The sequence below is a fragment of the Python bivittatus genome, unplaced genomic scaffold, assembly GCF_059951505.1.
Source record: "Python bivittatus isolate LINGU-HERP-01145 unplaced genomic scaffold, Pbiv_v1 ctg000330_np1212, whole genome shotgun sequence".
In the NCBI taxonomy this organism is placed as follows: domain Eukaryota; kingdom Metazoa; phylum Chordata; class Lepidosauria; order Squamata; family Pythonidae; genus Python; species Python bivittatus.
The window spans coordinates 47,334,146-47,349,701 of NW_028277058.1; the positions used below are offsets into that span (position 1 = coordinate 47,334,146).

Sequence of the window (15,556 nt, forward strand, 5' to 3'; positions counted from 1 at the left end):
ACGCCAAAAATCTGTTGAAAAGATACCTATCATTCAATCAAAATATTATTTTCATACTTCAAGATGAAAGGCTTTTCAAGGACATGCCTTAGTGCCATCCAAATATGCAGAATTCATAGCTGTAATAGCCTAACTGACAAATAACAGATTGGGGAAAGCTTTTACAATTTGTCAAGATGCATTATTTAACATAATTTCTCCCATGTGATGATGGGAGATACTGCGCACCTCAGTCTTATTACATAATAAGATAGGAAACTGACTATTCCAGGTCCTGCACTATTCAACATTTTTTATCAATTACTTGGATGATTCAGTTGAAGGGACACTTATAAAGTTTGCAGGTGACACAAAGCAGAGAGGGGTGTTAATACTTTGGAGGAGAGAGAAAATACTCCAAAAGATCTATTCAGGCTTCAGCAATGGAAAGAAACAAATAGGATGGAATTTAACAGGGAAAAATACAGAGTTTTGCATCTGAATAGCAAAAACAGAAGGCACAAGTATAGGATGGGAGAGACCTGGCCTGGCAGAAGTACATGTGAAAGAGAACTTGGTATCCTTGTTGACAAAAAGTTAAACATGAGCCATCAGTGTGATGCAGCTGCTAAAAAGGCAAGCGCTGTTTTGGGGCAGACGAAGAAGAACATAGTGTTCAGATCACAGGAAATAATTGTTTCTTACTCTGTTCTACCCTAGTCAGATTCCATTTGTACTGGGTTCAGTTCTGGGCATCACAGTTCAAAAAGGACAGTGACAAATTAGAGCAAGTTCAGAGAAAGGTTACTAAGATGGTGAAGGATTTAGAAACCAAGCTGGTTAAGAGAGATGGTTAAAGGATTTCGGTATGTTTAGCCTACAGAAAAGGCAGCTGAGATATAATGACAACCTTCAAATATCTGAAGGTATTCTCACAGAAAAAAGAGTGGGCTTATTCTCCATTCCTCCACAGGGCAGAACCAAAACCAATGAGTTGAAACTGCAAGGAAAATAATTCAGAGTAGACATGAGGAGAAACTTTCTGATTGTACCAGCTATCAACCTGTGGCACAGGTTGTCATATGGTGTGGTCTTCAAACCAAAGTTGAATGGGTCATCTGTCCGAGATGCTCTAATGGATCCTACACTAGGCAGGGAGTTGGACTAGATGACTTCTAAGACGCCTTCCAACTCCATGATTCTATGGTATTAACCTGATCATTCCAAAAAGTGCTCTGGGAGAAATATGCATGACAATTTTTTTAACATTAAAGAAATATACAAGATCCCCACATACTTCAAACATTCATTCTTCATTCTTAACACTCCTTTCTACATCCCTGCTGGGAGCAAAGCACCCCCATTGACTCTGAGGACCCATAATGGAATTTTCTACATCCATCTTAAGAGTGAACATATTAAAACAGGAACAAGGGGAGGGGAGGTTATTTATGTGTGTGTGTGTTTTCTTTCACTCCCGGGGGTGGGCCAGGCTTCTTTCCATCTTTCTTCTTCAAACAAGAGCCCCACCTCTTATGCTTCTGGTGAGTTATCATCACTGTTGCTGTCTATATTGACATATATTCTGGAAGAGGAGAGCAGGCCATTCCACATTGCAACGTTTTGTTGATGGTCTGACTTATATTTAACACCTATATAAAGAAATGCCTCCTCCTCTGGGTGGGCAGGATAGAACCAGTTTGAGATGCAGCGGAATCAATGCGCACTTATCCGAGGCCCCAGAAAGGATCCGAAGTGGCTTAATACCCCCTCTTCACAACCGGTTTGGAATTTCACTGTAAACTTCACGCGTCCGGCAAAAGCAGACAGGCGGCGGCCCACACTGCAATGCACGTCTAAGTCTGAAAGCAACTGGTTTGGGGACGACTCTCGCCACGCCCGAGCCAGCAAACCCGGGAACGTGGGAATCTCAGGGCCAATTCACGAGCGAGCGCCCTCCCAAAGCAGGCGGCGGAACGCTTTTGGCTCCGCCTCAATCCCGACATGCTTCGCGCTCGGCGCGCAGCGGACCTTCCGTAGCCAAGATGGCTGCGCCCACACTGCGGGCCGGGCGCCGCTGGCTTGTCTCGGCTCGGAGGACAGCGGCGCTGCCCCGACTCCTGGTTTCGCAGACGCGGCGGCAGCGTCATGACCAGCAGCCAGATGCTCGGCCGACCCCGGTGCCACCTGCCGCGAAGGGGCTCTTGGCTACTCAGTACCAGCGAGGCCTGTTCCAAGAGGTGTTCCCGCCTCAGCCCGCCGAGGAGCGGCTCATTGACTTCCTCCAGGCGGGCCGGCCGCCCGTGACGGCCTACTGCGGCTTCGACCCCACGGCCGACTCGTTGCACGTCGGGCACCTGTTGGCGGTCCTGGGCTTGCTGCACTTCCAGCGCGCCGGCCACGACGTCATCGCCCTGGTGGGCGGGGCCACGGCGCAGCTGGGCGATCCTAGCGGCCGCACCAAGGCGCGCGAGGCGCTCGCGGCGGAGCGGGTGCAGGAGCACGCGCGGGGCCTCCGCGAGGGGCTGCAGCGGCTCTTCCAGAACCACCGGGAGCTCTTCTGGGCCGCGGACAGCCGGCGCCTCGGCAGCGTCCGCTTTCTGGACAATGCCAATTGGCTGGAGAGCGAGTCGGTGGTCAGCTTCCTGGGCGAAGTCGGGAGCCACCTCCGCATGGGCACGTTGCTCAGCCGGCAGAGCTGCAAGGCCCGCCTGAGCAGCCCCGAGGGCATGGGCCTGGCCGAGTTTCTGTACCCGGCGCTGCAAGCTTACGACTTCCTGCACTTGCACCGTCACTACGGCTGCCTTATTCAGCTGGGCGGCGCGGACCAGTTGGGCAATATCATGTCTGGCTATGACCTTATCACTAAGTAAGGCACAGGGAGGCTGGGGAGATTGCAGGGAGCCCAGCAAACCATAATGTTGCAAAGGGACGGGCGTGGTGCATTATCGTGCCATTATGTACTTGCATCTGATGCAAGTGTGTGAGTCACAGATTTTGCATGATGACATCACACACTTTTTGTCATTTGTCCCCTTTGGCCTCCGTCCTGTGGTTTCCATGGGAGACAAGCTTTGATTTTACTATGCGTTGTGGGGAAAATGCCTGTTTTAAATAAGGAACCCAAGTGTTTGGAGATAGATTCAGCGAAGTGTCTTTTACTGCCATGCACAACTATGGTAATCTCTAGGCTCTTGGCCACAAGAATGCAAAAGACCCCCAAACTAAGCAAGGTTATGGGTTATATACTTCCAGAACTGTTCCATAGGAATGATACAGAAAGCAATGTAAATCATGCTATCACCTTTACAGCCGGAATATCTGATGGTACTATAGGATGCCCTTGCTGGGATCTGACCCATGGCCTCTAAATACCACATTCCTACAAAGACTCCAAGCCCACTCTCCTCTACTGATGCATATTTTAACATAATCAATGTCCTTTATTGTACTCATGTAGTGTTTCCTTTCTCACCAGAAAAAGGGCAACACTTTGGTTTCTGTTATCTGTCTCCTTCCCCTTTGGGGTCATCAGGCTGTTTCAGTTCTGCTCTGTCTAATATACATTTCAGAACCATATAGAAACGGTTGAATATTATTTGTCCCCCACGGTGTCTTTTGTGGGGGGCTGAGGAGGAGGGTGTTAATGGATTTTATTAGTGGTAGGCTCTCTGGTGTCTTTCAGAACTTTGAACTACATTTCACCACTCCTTTGCAGTTGGATATTCTGGCTAGGGCTGATGGGAGTTGGTCCAGAATATTTGAAGAACACTGTGTTGTCTACTTTTGGACACTTGGACATAGATTCCTTGTACAACCTAGTGTCCATCCAATGTCCTGGGTTATAACTGCTATCACCCCCTAGTCAGTATGCACATGTGGCTGGATGCAACGGAAGTTGTAGTTTAATACAGGTAGTCCCCAGTTTAAGAACAAGTTCCATTCCCAAGGTCTGTCCTTAAGTTGAATTTGTATGTAAGCCAGAACAGTATTATTGTATAACACTGTATAAGTAGTATTGTGTAATGAACTCGGATCATTGTGTATTTAACTTGAATTTTGCTACAAAAGGCTCTGTTCTTAATTATGGGTCATCTGTAATGTCAGGATGATATCAGGTTGAGGGAGGCTGCCATAAACCTTAAATATACACGGTCTGTAAATGGTTGGGCTTTTAAAAATCTATGCTGGCCATTTAGTATGGTCCGAGATCTTACTAAGAGCCAGTTTGGTCTAGTGGTTAAGGCACTGATTAGGAGTAGGGAAACCTGAGTTCTAATTCTCCCTTGGGTATGGAAGCCAGCTGGGGATGTTGAACCAGTCACTCTATATCAGCCCTAGGAAAAAGGCAACAGCAAACCGCTTCTGAAAATGCTACCTGGAAAATTGCATGGATTTGTCCATTTTGTGTCCAGTGTGACTTGAAGGCAGATCAGTCTATCTAAGTATTAAATGTATATCATACTCTGTTGACAAATAACATAACTAGAATTGCCATTTTTTCTATTAAGGGTAACCGGTGAAGATGTATATGGAATAACTGTGCCTCTTATTACAAGTACTACTGGAGATAAGCTGGGAAAATCTGCTGGAAATGCAGTTTGGCTTAACAGAAATAGGACTTCTCCTTTTGAACTGTATCAGTTCTTTGTCAGACAGCCAGATGCCACTGTAGAAAGGCAAGTCTATTTATACATAAAGAGTTGATAAGAACAGAAGGACTTGTTTGCTAGAATGATGATTTCTAGGGTGCTGGACTGTCAGTGGGGAGGCCAGAATTCAAAGCTTTACAGCCACAGAGTTCACTTTCTGTCAGTCTAGCACAAATAGATACCCAGATGTTCCCTAGTTGTTTGGGTTTACATTGCCAACAATGCTGATATGTATAGGTTACAAGATTGCATCTCTCTAACTTGTTTCACAGGATTGTTGTGATAATCAAGCTGGAATGAGAACAAAAGTACTCATCCTGAATGTCCTAGAAGTTAGGTAGAATGTATGTGATGCTAAAAATGATGCTCAGAGCACTCTTCACAATTGGTTTAAGCTGGCTCAGGCTTCAGGGAATGATATTTCCACATCCAAAGACCCCAGCTCTGCTCTAACTGATCAGCTGGATACTCTGATAAACTTTAAAATTAAATAAATACTTAGGACATAAAACACATCCTCGAGTTTATGGGTTTATGAATAAGAAAAATGTTAACAGCTTCACTACTTGCTGTATAAATTGCAATATAAATAATACATACCTGATTTTCAAAAAGACCCCCAATTTTCTGAGCTTCTGGTAGATCTCTGAATGCTTCTGCATTTATTGTGGTTAGTTTGTGATATTATTTTAGCTCTGTCTCCTCATAAACAATTACTACTAGTATCAGGTCTTAATTTCAATATTTTTAGAAAAGGAAGCATTGTAGTAATAGATTTTCTTTTTCTTTTCTCATTTTTGGTTAAATTATGTACCTTTTTTAATGCAAATCTGTACTGTGTGATACAGAAGCAAAATGACACTATCTTCTCTTTAAGGTATTTGAAGCTTTTTACTTTCCTTTCTGACTTGGAAATTGATCATATCATGCAAATACATGCTAAAGAACCTGAGAAGTGGGGACCTCAGAAGCGGCTTGCTGCTGAAGTAACTAAGCTTGTTCATGGCAAGAAAGGTCTGGAATCTGCGAAGAGGTAAAGACAGATTGAATTTGTTAAGTCTTGTTTTGTTAGACCAAAATCCTGTTAATGGCTGTCTAAGGAAGGGTTGTAGCTTTACAGATAGCAAACAAAAAACAATTAGATTGCTGGGTCCTTCCTGTCTTAATTTCTCCATCCAAGGTCGGAGACACCTAAACTTAGAGATGAAAATCTAACACAAGAATACTTTCCCACCAGCCATTTCAGAAATGGGGCACAGGATTGATGCAGAGGAGCTTTGGAACTGAAGTCTTTCCAGTCCTCCAGTAAACCACCTCTCCCCCAAAAATGAAAATAGTTTCTCCCATCGAGAGCAGCAGAAAGGGTTATTTTTTTTTTTAAGTGGGGGAGAAGGCATGAAGCAGTCCTCCTTCCTGCTATATTGCCATCAGGATGATTGTAAATGCCATAGCACTTTGAAGTATACCAGTGTTCTGCCTAAATTGAGAAAAATTGGTATAGCAAATATTGTCGCAGTGTACATTTTGATAGCTACTCTTTTATTACCAGATGTACGAGGGCTCTTTATTACAGCGATGTGGATGCATTAGAAAGTATGTCTGATGAAGAGCTACAGGAACTCTTTAGAGAAGCACCTTACATAGAATTGCTACTTGAACCTGGAACAACAGTACTTGATTTGTGTCGGAAAGCTAATGCAATTGCAGATGGACCAAAGGGGTAAGTTAGCACATAATCAATACTTTTGTATCTTTCAGCTCCTGCTTTCTATATGATATACTATAGGTTGCCTTATGTAGAAATTACCTTTTATAAATCTTTTAGAGAAATATAGGTAGTCCTCAGGTTACGATGGCAGTTGAGACCAGGATTGCCGCTGCTAAGCAATGCTGTTGTAAAGGCGCAGTGTCACATGACCATATCACTTAGCGATGGCACTCCCGGTTCCTGTCATAACTCCAAAACACTCAGGTCATTAAGTGGGAACCGGCAGGAGTTCCAGATAAGGAGTACTGCAGGCAGGTGGGGGAGGCGGGGAGACCCTGAGAGGACCGGTGCAGGCCACGTGTGAGTCGTGGGAGGGCTGGCAGAGGCTGCGTGCGGGCAGGGGGTTGCGGGCAGGAGCAACTTGCAACCTTCTCTGCTGACTTCCTAAGTGCCTGGATCACGATCATGTGACTGGAGGATGCTGCGATGGCCAGAACTTTGGGGACCAGTCATATGTCCATGTTTTCAGTGCTATTTTTCAGCATCCATTTTTTCAACTTTGAACCGTCGCTGAATGAATGGATGTAAGCCAAGGACTACCTGTACACATTTTTATCTTCTTACCCAATTGGTGAATTAAAATTTCACACATGAAATAGAGTTACCTTTTTCAAGCAGGAATGGTTCCTTTATATACAGCAATACTAGCAAGGCAAGCTAACGTACTTAAAATATGATTTTTGAAGAAAAAGAAAAATTGTTTAAGATATAGTTACCTTTGTACAAGAAAAATATTGTTGAATCAATTGGCTTTTTGGGGGAAATAACAAAGAATCCTGATTTTTTTTAAGGTCAAATGACTGTTCAAATCCAAAATAGGTCCCAGACAAAGCAAAAATAAATAAGCAGAGAATATTCATCTCTACGCATTACCATCTTTTCCTAGATAGCAGCCATGCAGATGTAGAAATCATTTATGTGATTTATTTTTATTTATTTATTTATATATCAAATTTGTCACTGCCCATCTCGTCAAAAAGCGATTCTGGGCAGTTTATAGAAAAGATAAAAATTAATATACAATATAATAGTCCTAAATAAGTAATAAGTATATTCCAAGAATTGATGGTAACTAGAGAATATTAGGCTTGGGGAGCATCATCAGGGCGCCAGCCACCCCCAGCGTTGGTTAAAACTCTTCTTGCCCCACACAAGCTGGCAGAGCCAGGTCTTTAGTCTTTACATATTGAAAAAGTTTAGTTTGGTTTCCCAGTTATTGTAAAGGGTACAGTCAGCTTTAAGGCTGTTGCAAAAAAGTGAAAGACATAGTACAGTTGTAATTGCAGCATTGTTGAGCTCCATGTCAATCAAGAGGTGCAAATTCAGTTTTGAATGGGGAATAAGATGATCCTTCGAAGTTGGATATCACTCTGCTGTGTTTTGATGCTCACTGGAAATAATGTTTTGAGTAATCAGTCAGCATTCTGGATAGAAATTATACTGTGGAGATGTAAGATCTTACAAGAAGAGATGAGACTAAGGTACATTTTTCAAAATGCTTTCGATGGAATATTAGTTTCTTACCTTTATCATTGTTAATCTGCTAATAGCCTCCTCATAGAAGGTAGCCATAATGCATTCATTTCCATCCATCAATCCCTCACCTTCAGAGACCATGTCTACACTATGGAATTATTGCTGAATAGTGTGTTGCTACCATCCAAGTGTTTTAGGCCTGAAGTACCATGTCTTGTTTATGTGCAAAAGCAAGGACATACATTGCCATATTGCATTTTACATAAGAACATCTTAACCTGTTCTTAGTTTGGGCAAGTTACTGTTTGAGTCCAGGCGGCTTTTTGAAATCAGTGAAAAATGACTGTCAGAAAAACCAATTTTCTGGATACAGTACTTAAATTCATATATCATATATCCTATCCTATCCTATCCTATCATACCATATCATATATCCACACTGGTGAGTTTGCCATTTTACAGAATAACTACAGAAATTAATGCCAGAGTGTGTATGATTATCCATTGCCAATTTTGCTATTTGATACATTATCCCCCATTCTGTTATGTCCACTGGTATCTTTGTGTGGGTCTTCACCACGAATCCATCAACATCTTCTCTTTGGTATTTTTAGTCTATACTCTTGGAGATTTGTTTTTCTCCTGCTCAGTTCATTCTTCAGGATAGTAAGCTAGGGTGAGCTGAGGTTGTTGCACCTTTCTCATTCCAGCAGAGTACAGGGTCTCTGCTTTTCCCCAGTTTTAAAAATAACAATCTGCCCTACTTAACGTTCCTGATAAATGCTGATTGCTTCTAAACCATCTAAGATGTATTAGCAAGTCCAACTGTACAATTTCTTCTTCCAGATACCGTGACATAACAACTGGTGGAGTTTCTATAAACCATATTAAGGAAACTAATCCTGAAGCTGTTCTTATTCTTGGACAACATATTCTCAGTAATGGTTTATCACTACTGAGGATCGGAAAGAGGAACCATTATATTATAAAATGGCTTCAGTTGCCACATGAAGAGTGACAATATTAAGTTTTTCAGTAAGTTATGAAAGGTCATTTTTCTTCAAAGACATCAGAAAGGCAAGACATATCGAAGTACACATCAGATGTTAACAGTGAAGCAGTTGTGTAAACCACTTTTTCTCACCGAGTCTTGCTTACCTTCAGAATCATTTGGAAGATGAATGCCATTTTCATAGTTCAATCATGAAATACATGTAAGCTTTTCAGTTATAATGGAATTTAAATTGTAAATATTCATTGTGGAAATGTTCTCTACAATAAAGACAGTTAAAATGAATTTTCAAGGAGTTACTAGTTGCATTACTGTTTTGAATTACAATCGTCATGTAAGAAATGGCCTCCTATCCTAAACACTATGAGTACTTTTGTTCAGTATTTTCTAAGATAAAGTTTAGTGCATTTTATGGTGCAGTTGGACAACGTGGACAAAAATGTATGAATGCCTGGAGAAATGCAGCAGATGGACCAAAGATTGCTATTATTGAAACATCTATAGTTTCGGTTTCAAAACAAATACTGGGATAGGTGGGAAGTTGTCATTTTATATCACTTAGCTTTGAAGTCTTATCTGATTGAAGATAAGAGTCACTATCTTTAATCTATCAAGAGAAGCATGAGCCTTACATATTTTCTGCTTTCCAAGTAAGATAGTACAAATATTTTGCAACGACCAAATACTGCCTTTACTGCTTTCCCAGCTTGCTTTTGTTAAAAGCTTAGCTTTCTCTGAAGTTAGTCACTATCAAATGAATGTTGTTTATCAATGGCAGTGCTGGGCTGTAGCCCTGGAATTTGGAATCAGGTTTGTAGTTTAATCTGTCTTGCCCAGTCTGTTATAGCGGGGAGTTAACTATGTCTTTGGATGGGCTTAGTTACTGTCTACTAGAACCAGAATTGCTAATGTCCACAGAAGCTAAAGGCTACATCTTGTGAGTATGATTGATATATTGCCTCATATTTATCAGGATATTACATTTCATAAAGCTATGCTATTAATTGTACTTGCTCCATGCATTTATCCTTCTTTGACACTTCATTAATATAAAAGGACTGAGAAACATTAATAGTAGAAAAATGTGGACATTTCAATCTTTTAAGAAATTAAGCAACCATTTCTATAATAGTTACAGCTTTTCAAAGCAATTCACATATTTGCATTTACTCACACTTCACTCAGCTGCCTTGACAAGTGATTATTAAAACTGACCATACTTTAAAAGGTGATTTATTGATATAAAACTATCAACTTTACAGAATCAGCTTTAGTTACAGCTATAACTTTAGAAACTGACAAATTGTCTATGCATAATCTTCAATTTTTGTAGGTTAAATAGGTGTTCTTCCAAACTGCAGACCATTTATCTTTGTAATGTTTGCTGTGGCAGATGAGATTTACATTGCTTTAGATGCAGAAGTCTATTAAAGAAGAAATATCTCTATAAAAGTTACTATGATCTGATCCAGCACTATAATAATGAAAAGCATCTTGTTCTGATATACATTTCATGCTTTGTCTTGTACCAGGAGTACTGAAAATTGTAGAAGTAGGACTAGTAACAAGTATTGTGTAAAACATGTTTTGGGAATGGAACATTTTGAGAAACACAAGAACATTCCATGTTTTTTTATCTTTCATGACAGAGAAGGGTTTGCTTGGAACATCAGAAACAGCTCCTGTTCCAAAAGAGTTACTTCTCGAAAATTACCAGACCATTCCCAGAAAGATGGATCAATGTGGTCTGAAGAAAGATGTTATGTCCCAGGGCTCCCCAAAACAGTATGTTTGGCACTTCTCTTAGTAGTCATATCCAGTTGAATTGATTCACAGCTGTTGTTAGTATTTGGAACTGCCTGTAACTACGTAATTTATAACAACTTGCTTTAGTCAAGGACAAACCTGAGAATTATATTTTGCAATAGTGTTTTGCCTTCAAAATTATATTTCACATTATTTTTAGAGCAAGGTGGACTTTATCAGTGATATGTGAACATGCTTAGTCTGTGACCCATGTTCTTGTTCACTTTTGAAGATGCAATGGAAGCTTTACCATCCGCATCTCTCCATCAAGTATCAATGCAAAAAATACTTTATCAGGAACATGCAATTATTTCCTATACTGTGGAAAATCTTTAAATGCAATTGGGTGTCTGCATTTCACTTTGTTCCCATTTAAAGACAGGATCCATTCAGAAATCAATATAACGAAAAACCAAGTATTTCTTCTGAGGTTCCTCTAAAACAGGGTAATTACCCCCAGGGGTTAATTTGGACAAATCCTGGGGGTACTGGAGCAATTTGTAATTGCTTGTTTGTGAGTCGAGGATGCTACTGCTGAGACAGAGTAAAACAACAGAGTCTGGATTTTGTGTGTGTGTGTGTGTGTGTGTGTGTTTATGGGAGTAATGACAATATTCAAGACTGGGGAAAGAGGTAATTGGGTCAAACAGTTTAAGGACCACTGCTCTAAAACTTCAACCTTACATTAAAATGTATTAAGTTAAATGCAGTACAAAAGATAGTAAGTGCATCTTTCCCCCTGCCAGCAAACTGGTTTGGACTGTGATGTTTAGCTATTTAAGTATTTTATCAGGGAGCAGGGTAAGGGATAAAACTGAAAAACATAAATTAAGGTGGAAAAAATACAATACTGTAATGCTTCTAAGTCATATACCAATGCAATTCATTGAACTCTGCAAGAATCTTGCATAGCAGTTATTAAAGACCCATCTTGTTCCACAGATTTGCAAAGGCCAGAAGTGAGATTCAAACACAATTTTATTTTTCATATGATTAACCTGAATGCGGGTGTCAATTTTTGTAGTAAATCTGAACGCAGACACACATTTAAGAGCAGTAAACGCAACTACGTTTCAGTGTAAAATAAGGGTGGAAATCATATGCTTTCAAAGTTACTGAATATTAAAAACTTCTAGTCTCAAATGGTTTAGGTCAACTTTTTAATCTATTATGCTGACGCTATGTATCAAGCAGAAATTTGGTTTTCTGCAAGTATGCATGGAAGAATGCACTGTGCCAACTTCCTAATGTGTGCTGCTGAAAGGAAGCTAGAAATATTCATTTCAAATGTAACAATTCATATGTTTCCTTTAAAAAAGAAAAAAACTTCATCTGTGATGTGTTGTGCTTTAAAATAATAAAATATTCAGGGATCAGCATGCCATTATTGTTGCTTTTGCTGGCTGTGGTAGAGAAGTCAAACACTAAATTGGCTGTACCTCTAGTGTTTTTTTAAAAAGGCAGAACTTAGTAATATGCTTTGGCGATCCAAGCTGACCTGATGGACAGCTGTCTTTACTTCGGTGTTCTTTTTAAGGTTATTAAGAGAAACATGATCTGTAATACTATCGCTACTGCTGATTTTTTTTTTTTAAGCCTGGCACTCTTAAGGGAACGGCCCCATGTTTTTGGTCCCATCCAGAGGAAGATGGTGAAAGCAAGTTTCTTGCCAATTCTGTTCCTCAGTTGACAAATCAAATATTCCATATTTCTCTAACCAAGAGGAAAGTTCACTAATACCAGAAGTTAAACCAACTATCTTTAAGTTTAAAACGTGAGCTTATATATCACACAGCTAAGAGGCAGTATTTCTCCTGTACTGTTCATCTGCTTGAGAATCAAGGGCATGCAATTTAATTCATAATTAAATGTTGCAGTGTCTTTCTTTTGTGGTTAAAAACTTATATTGCAAAAGCAGCCAAAAAAGCTACATCACAATACTACACTGTCCATCCTATTCACAAGCAACTAATTTAACCAAACCAGGCACTGGAATTTTAACCTAGCTCTTTCCTCAACTTTAACGTAGTTCAGTCCCACATAAAAAAAAGGTGGTTCTTTGCATCAGGAAACAGCCAGGGGAAATGATGATTAAATATTACTCGCTTTGCAAAGTATAGGATGCTTTTCTGTCCATAGACAACTGAACCAAACTGTCTTGACATGAGTAGACTTTATACATGCTGCAATACACATGGAGTTCATTAGTATATAACACCTAGTCGTTTTCAAGTCAATTGTTTCTTCACCAAAGGTGTGTTTCTCTAATCTCTGCAATAATTTGACTGGCTCGTTGCAGGGCCTGAAAGGAGGAAGAGAAATCATATACCAATTAGGGCAAAGAACAGCATCCCAGGAGTGCTTCCTTATAGGCAACATACAGCTGCTAGAATACCCTGAATTGTTCTGCTACGTAATAGTAGTGCAATTTTCTAGGAAAAGGAATGTATTAAACTTTGTGAAGTTAAAGGAAAGACTTGAGCCCAAAAAGTTGTGGCTCAGGTTTTTCCTGTGATGTTATTGTATCTTAGCTGGCATCGTATTTTTATCTCTCTCTAGAAAGAGAGATCTCTTGCTGAGAGATCTCTCTCTAGAAAGAGAGAGAGAGAAAGATATGGAGGGTAGGGAAAGGAGGGAGACAGAGATGGTGACCTCTCAAAATTTTCCCACTACTATAGGTCCAAATGCTTAATTCAGTTATTTAGGTTACTTTAAAGAAGTTAATGCTAAGGGAGAGTTAATTCATTTAATAAAAACCCAAATATTTACATCTCTAAAAGCATTATAGTCCATAAATACATTTATACTAATTGCTTCTCTATTATTGTTCTAGCAACTCTTAACTATATCGTGCTTACTCCAAAAGTAAAAGCAAATGATACAGATAGAAATTACAAGGATGGGGGAGGAACATACTTACTTCCATATATTTATTTCCTGCATCACAGGACATCACAGAAACAATAAGATTTAAGTAAGGATGTTCAGCTTTTAGAAATCGGAAGGTTACCTATGTTCTAGGCCTAGGGTTGCGCAAGAGGCCACGACTGAAAAAAGAACTTCATGTTTTGAATTTCACATGCCACACACTGCTAGCTGTAGGTATAATAATTTTTATGCAGAGGTTCCCTTAGACCTGAAAATTATTTCAAGAGTTCCTCCAGGGTAAAAAGGTTGAGAAAGCCTTGGTGCAGAAAACAGATTTTACATCACAAACCTTATGTGCGCCTTTTCTGAACTAGTCCAAACAGAACTTATCTCTACTGCCTTTTTCTTTGTTTGTTTGTTTACTCATCCTGGCACACAGAAGAAATTTATACAACATCAGTGTATATAGAATAAAGAGGGCGATTGGCCCCCTTGCTTCTGGCCTTCCTTAGGGCCTTGAAGACCTGGTTCTGTCACTTGGCCTGGGGTGGGGTGGGGAGGGAATATCTCAAGTATGGGGATGGCTAGCCCCATAGAGGCCTCCTGTCTTCAGCCTCAGATTTTTCAACTTCTTGGACTCTCCTTCCCCTTTTTTAATAATGCTTTTAATTGATGTTTTATGTATGTATATATATTTATTTATGTTTTAATGCTTGTTGTGAGTCGCCCAGAGTTCCCCCATTGGGGGGAGATGGGTGGGTGAGAAATTAAATAAACAAACAAACAAACCAACCATTAGGTTTATAATGCTTCAGATTTAAACCTTCAACAGAAAGATCTGTGTACCTGTAACATGTCAGCTGCCTCCTTCCTGCGCTGAGCCATGTCCTCTGATTCAGTTAAAAGATCATCCAGCAGCAAAGCTTTGTACAGCTGTCCAACTAGCTCACTCTGAAGAGTATCTTTCACGTGGTTCACCAGAAAATGCATCACTGCTTTTGGCACACTGGAAGCAAACAGCAATAGTTCAAGCATACCGCACCTTTCTGAAGATAAACTGCTTAAGATTAGCAAAGAAAGTGAAGTGCTGTGGCTGGTGTGGGTCTTCCGAGCTGTGTGACCGTGTTCTGGAAGTTTTGTTTCCTAACGTTTCGCCAGCATCTGTGACCGGCATCTTCAGAGGGCAGGAGCACAGACAGGAGCAGTTCTCTCTGTGCCCAGGGTGATGTGACCCTGTTGTGGGTATTTATAGAGATCAGCGAGGGTGCCTGAAGGGGGTGGGGGGTGTTGGGTTAACGAGTGGCTGCTTGTTTTGGTGTCACATATGTGTTTATCTTCCTGGGGGTTAGACAGGGTTTTTTCTATTGAGTTGTTAACGAGTGGCTGCTGAGGGTGATTAGCATGGGGGCAGCAGGGACAGAGGAGTGCAGGGCAGCCAAAAGGGCAGAGATAGGAAAAGATAGGCAGGTGGGGGGAGTTGAAATGAAGGCAAGCACAGCAGGACAGGAGAAGCATGAGGTCTTTGCCTAACAACTGCAACTGGGACTACCAAAACTGCTGTGACTAAGCAATGTGGTCACGTGATCTTTCATCTAACGACCGATTGCTTAGTGACAGAAATTCCAATCCCAGTTAGGGTTGTTAAACACCCGTATGTTAACTCTTTGGAATCCACTAGTGCCATTGCCTCAGCAAAAAAGAGAGATTTGAATCTCATACAGCTGGACTTACTTTTGTCCTATGCTAGAAACCTCATAAATAAATTATATCAAATATTTTTAGCAACTAAGGTTAAATTGGGGCTTACAATTCTGTTACATTCAGAACAATTTGAATATTCTTTAAAATGCATTAGGAATCAGGAGAGAACGCTGAAAAGTTACTGGCTCACTGGTTGAAATAACAAAACAATGACATTTTCTCTCAGGAATTCAGGCAAATGATGGTCAGTTATATGAGACAGAATCTATTAATTACCAGAGTGGGTTTTTTTAA

General features: G+C 40.5%; 2 protein-coding genes across 6 annotated transcripts in view; one reads left to right on the forward strand and one right to left on the reverse strand.

The window, feature by feature from the left end:
* Positions 1-274: 274 nt before the first annotated feature.
* Positions 275-9,172, forward strand: YARS2 (tyrosyl-tRNA synthetase 2). Its single transcript, XM_007428386.4, has 5 exons — positions 275-2,848; positions 4,491-4,658; positions 5,509-5,664; positions 6,181-6,351; positions 8,722-9,172. Exons 1-5 carry the CDS (start codon positions 2,025-2,027, stop codon positions 8,891-8,893), a joined length of 1,491 nt encoding a protein of 496 aa, XP_007428448.1. The 5' UTR covers positions 275-2,024; the 3' UTR covers positions 8,894-9,172.
* Positions 9,173-11,653: 2,481 nt separating this feature from the next.
* DNM1L (dynamin 1L) overlaps positions 11,654-15,556 on the reverse strand; it is a 37,616-nt gene continuing 33,713 nt past the window's right edge. For all 5 annotated transcript variants that reach the window (XM_088141175.1, XM_088141176.1, XM_015888097.3 and 2 more), the window contains 2 exons: positions 14,408-14,567; positions 11,654-12,995 (listed from right to left, as the gene is read on the reverse strand). In XM_088141175.1, coding sequence (XP_087997301.1) covers positions 12,939-12,995; positions 14,408-14,567 — 217 coding nt within the window. In that variant the 3' untranslated portion in view covers positions 11,654-12,938. The remainder of the gene's footprint in view (positions 12,996-14,407; positions 14,568-15,556) is intronic.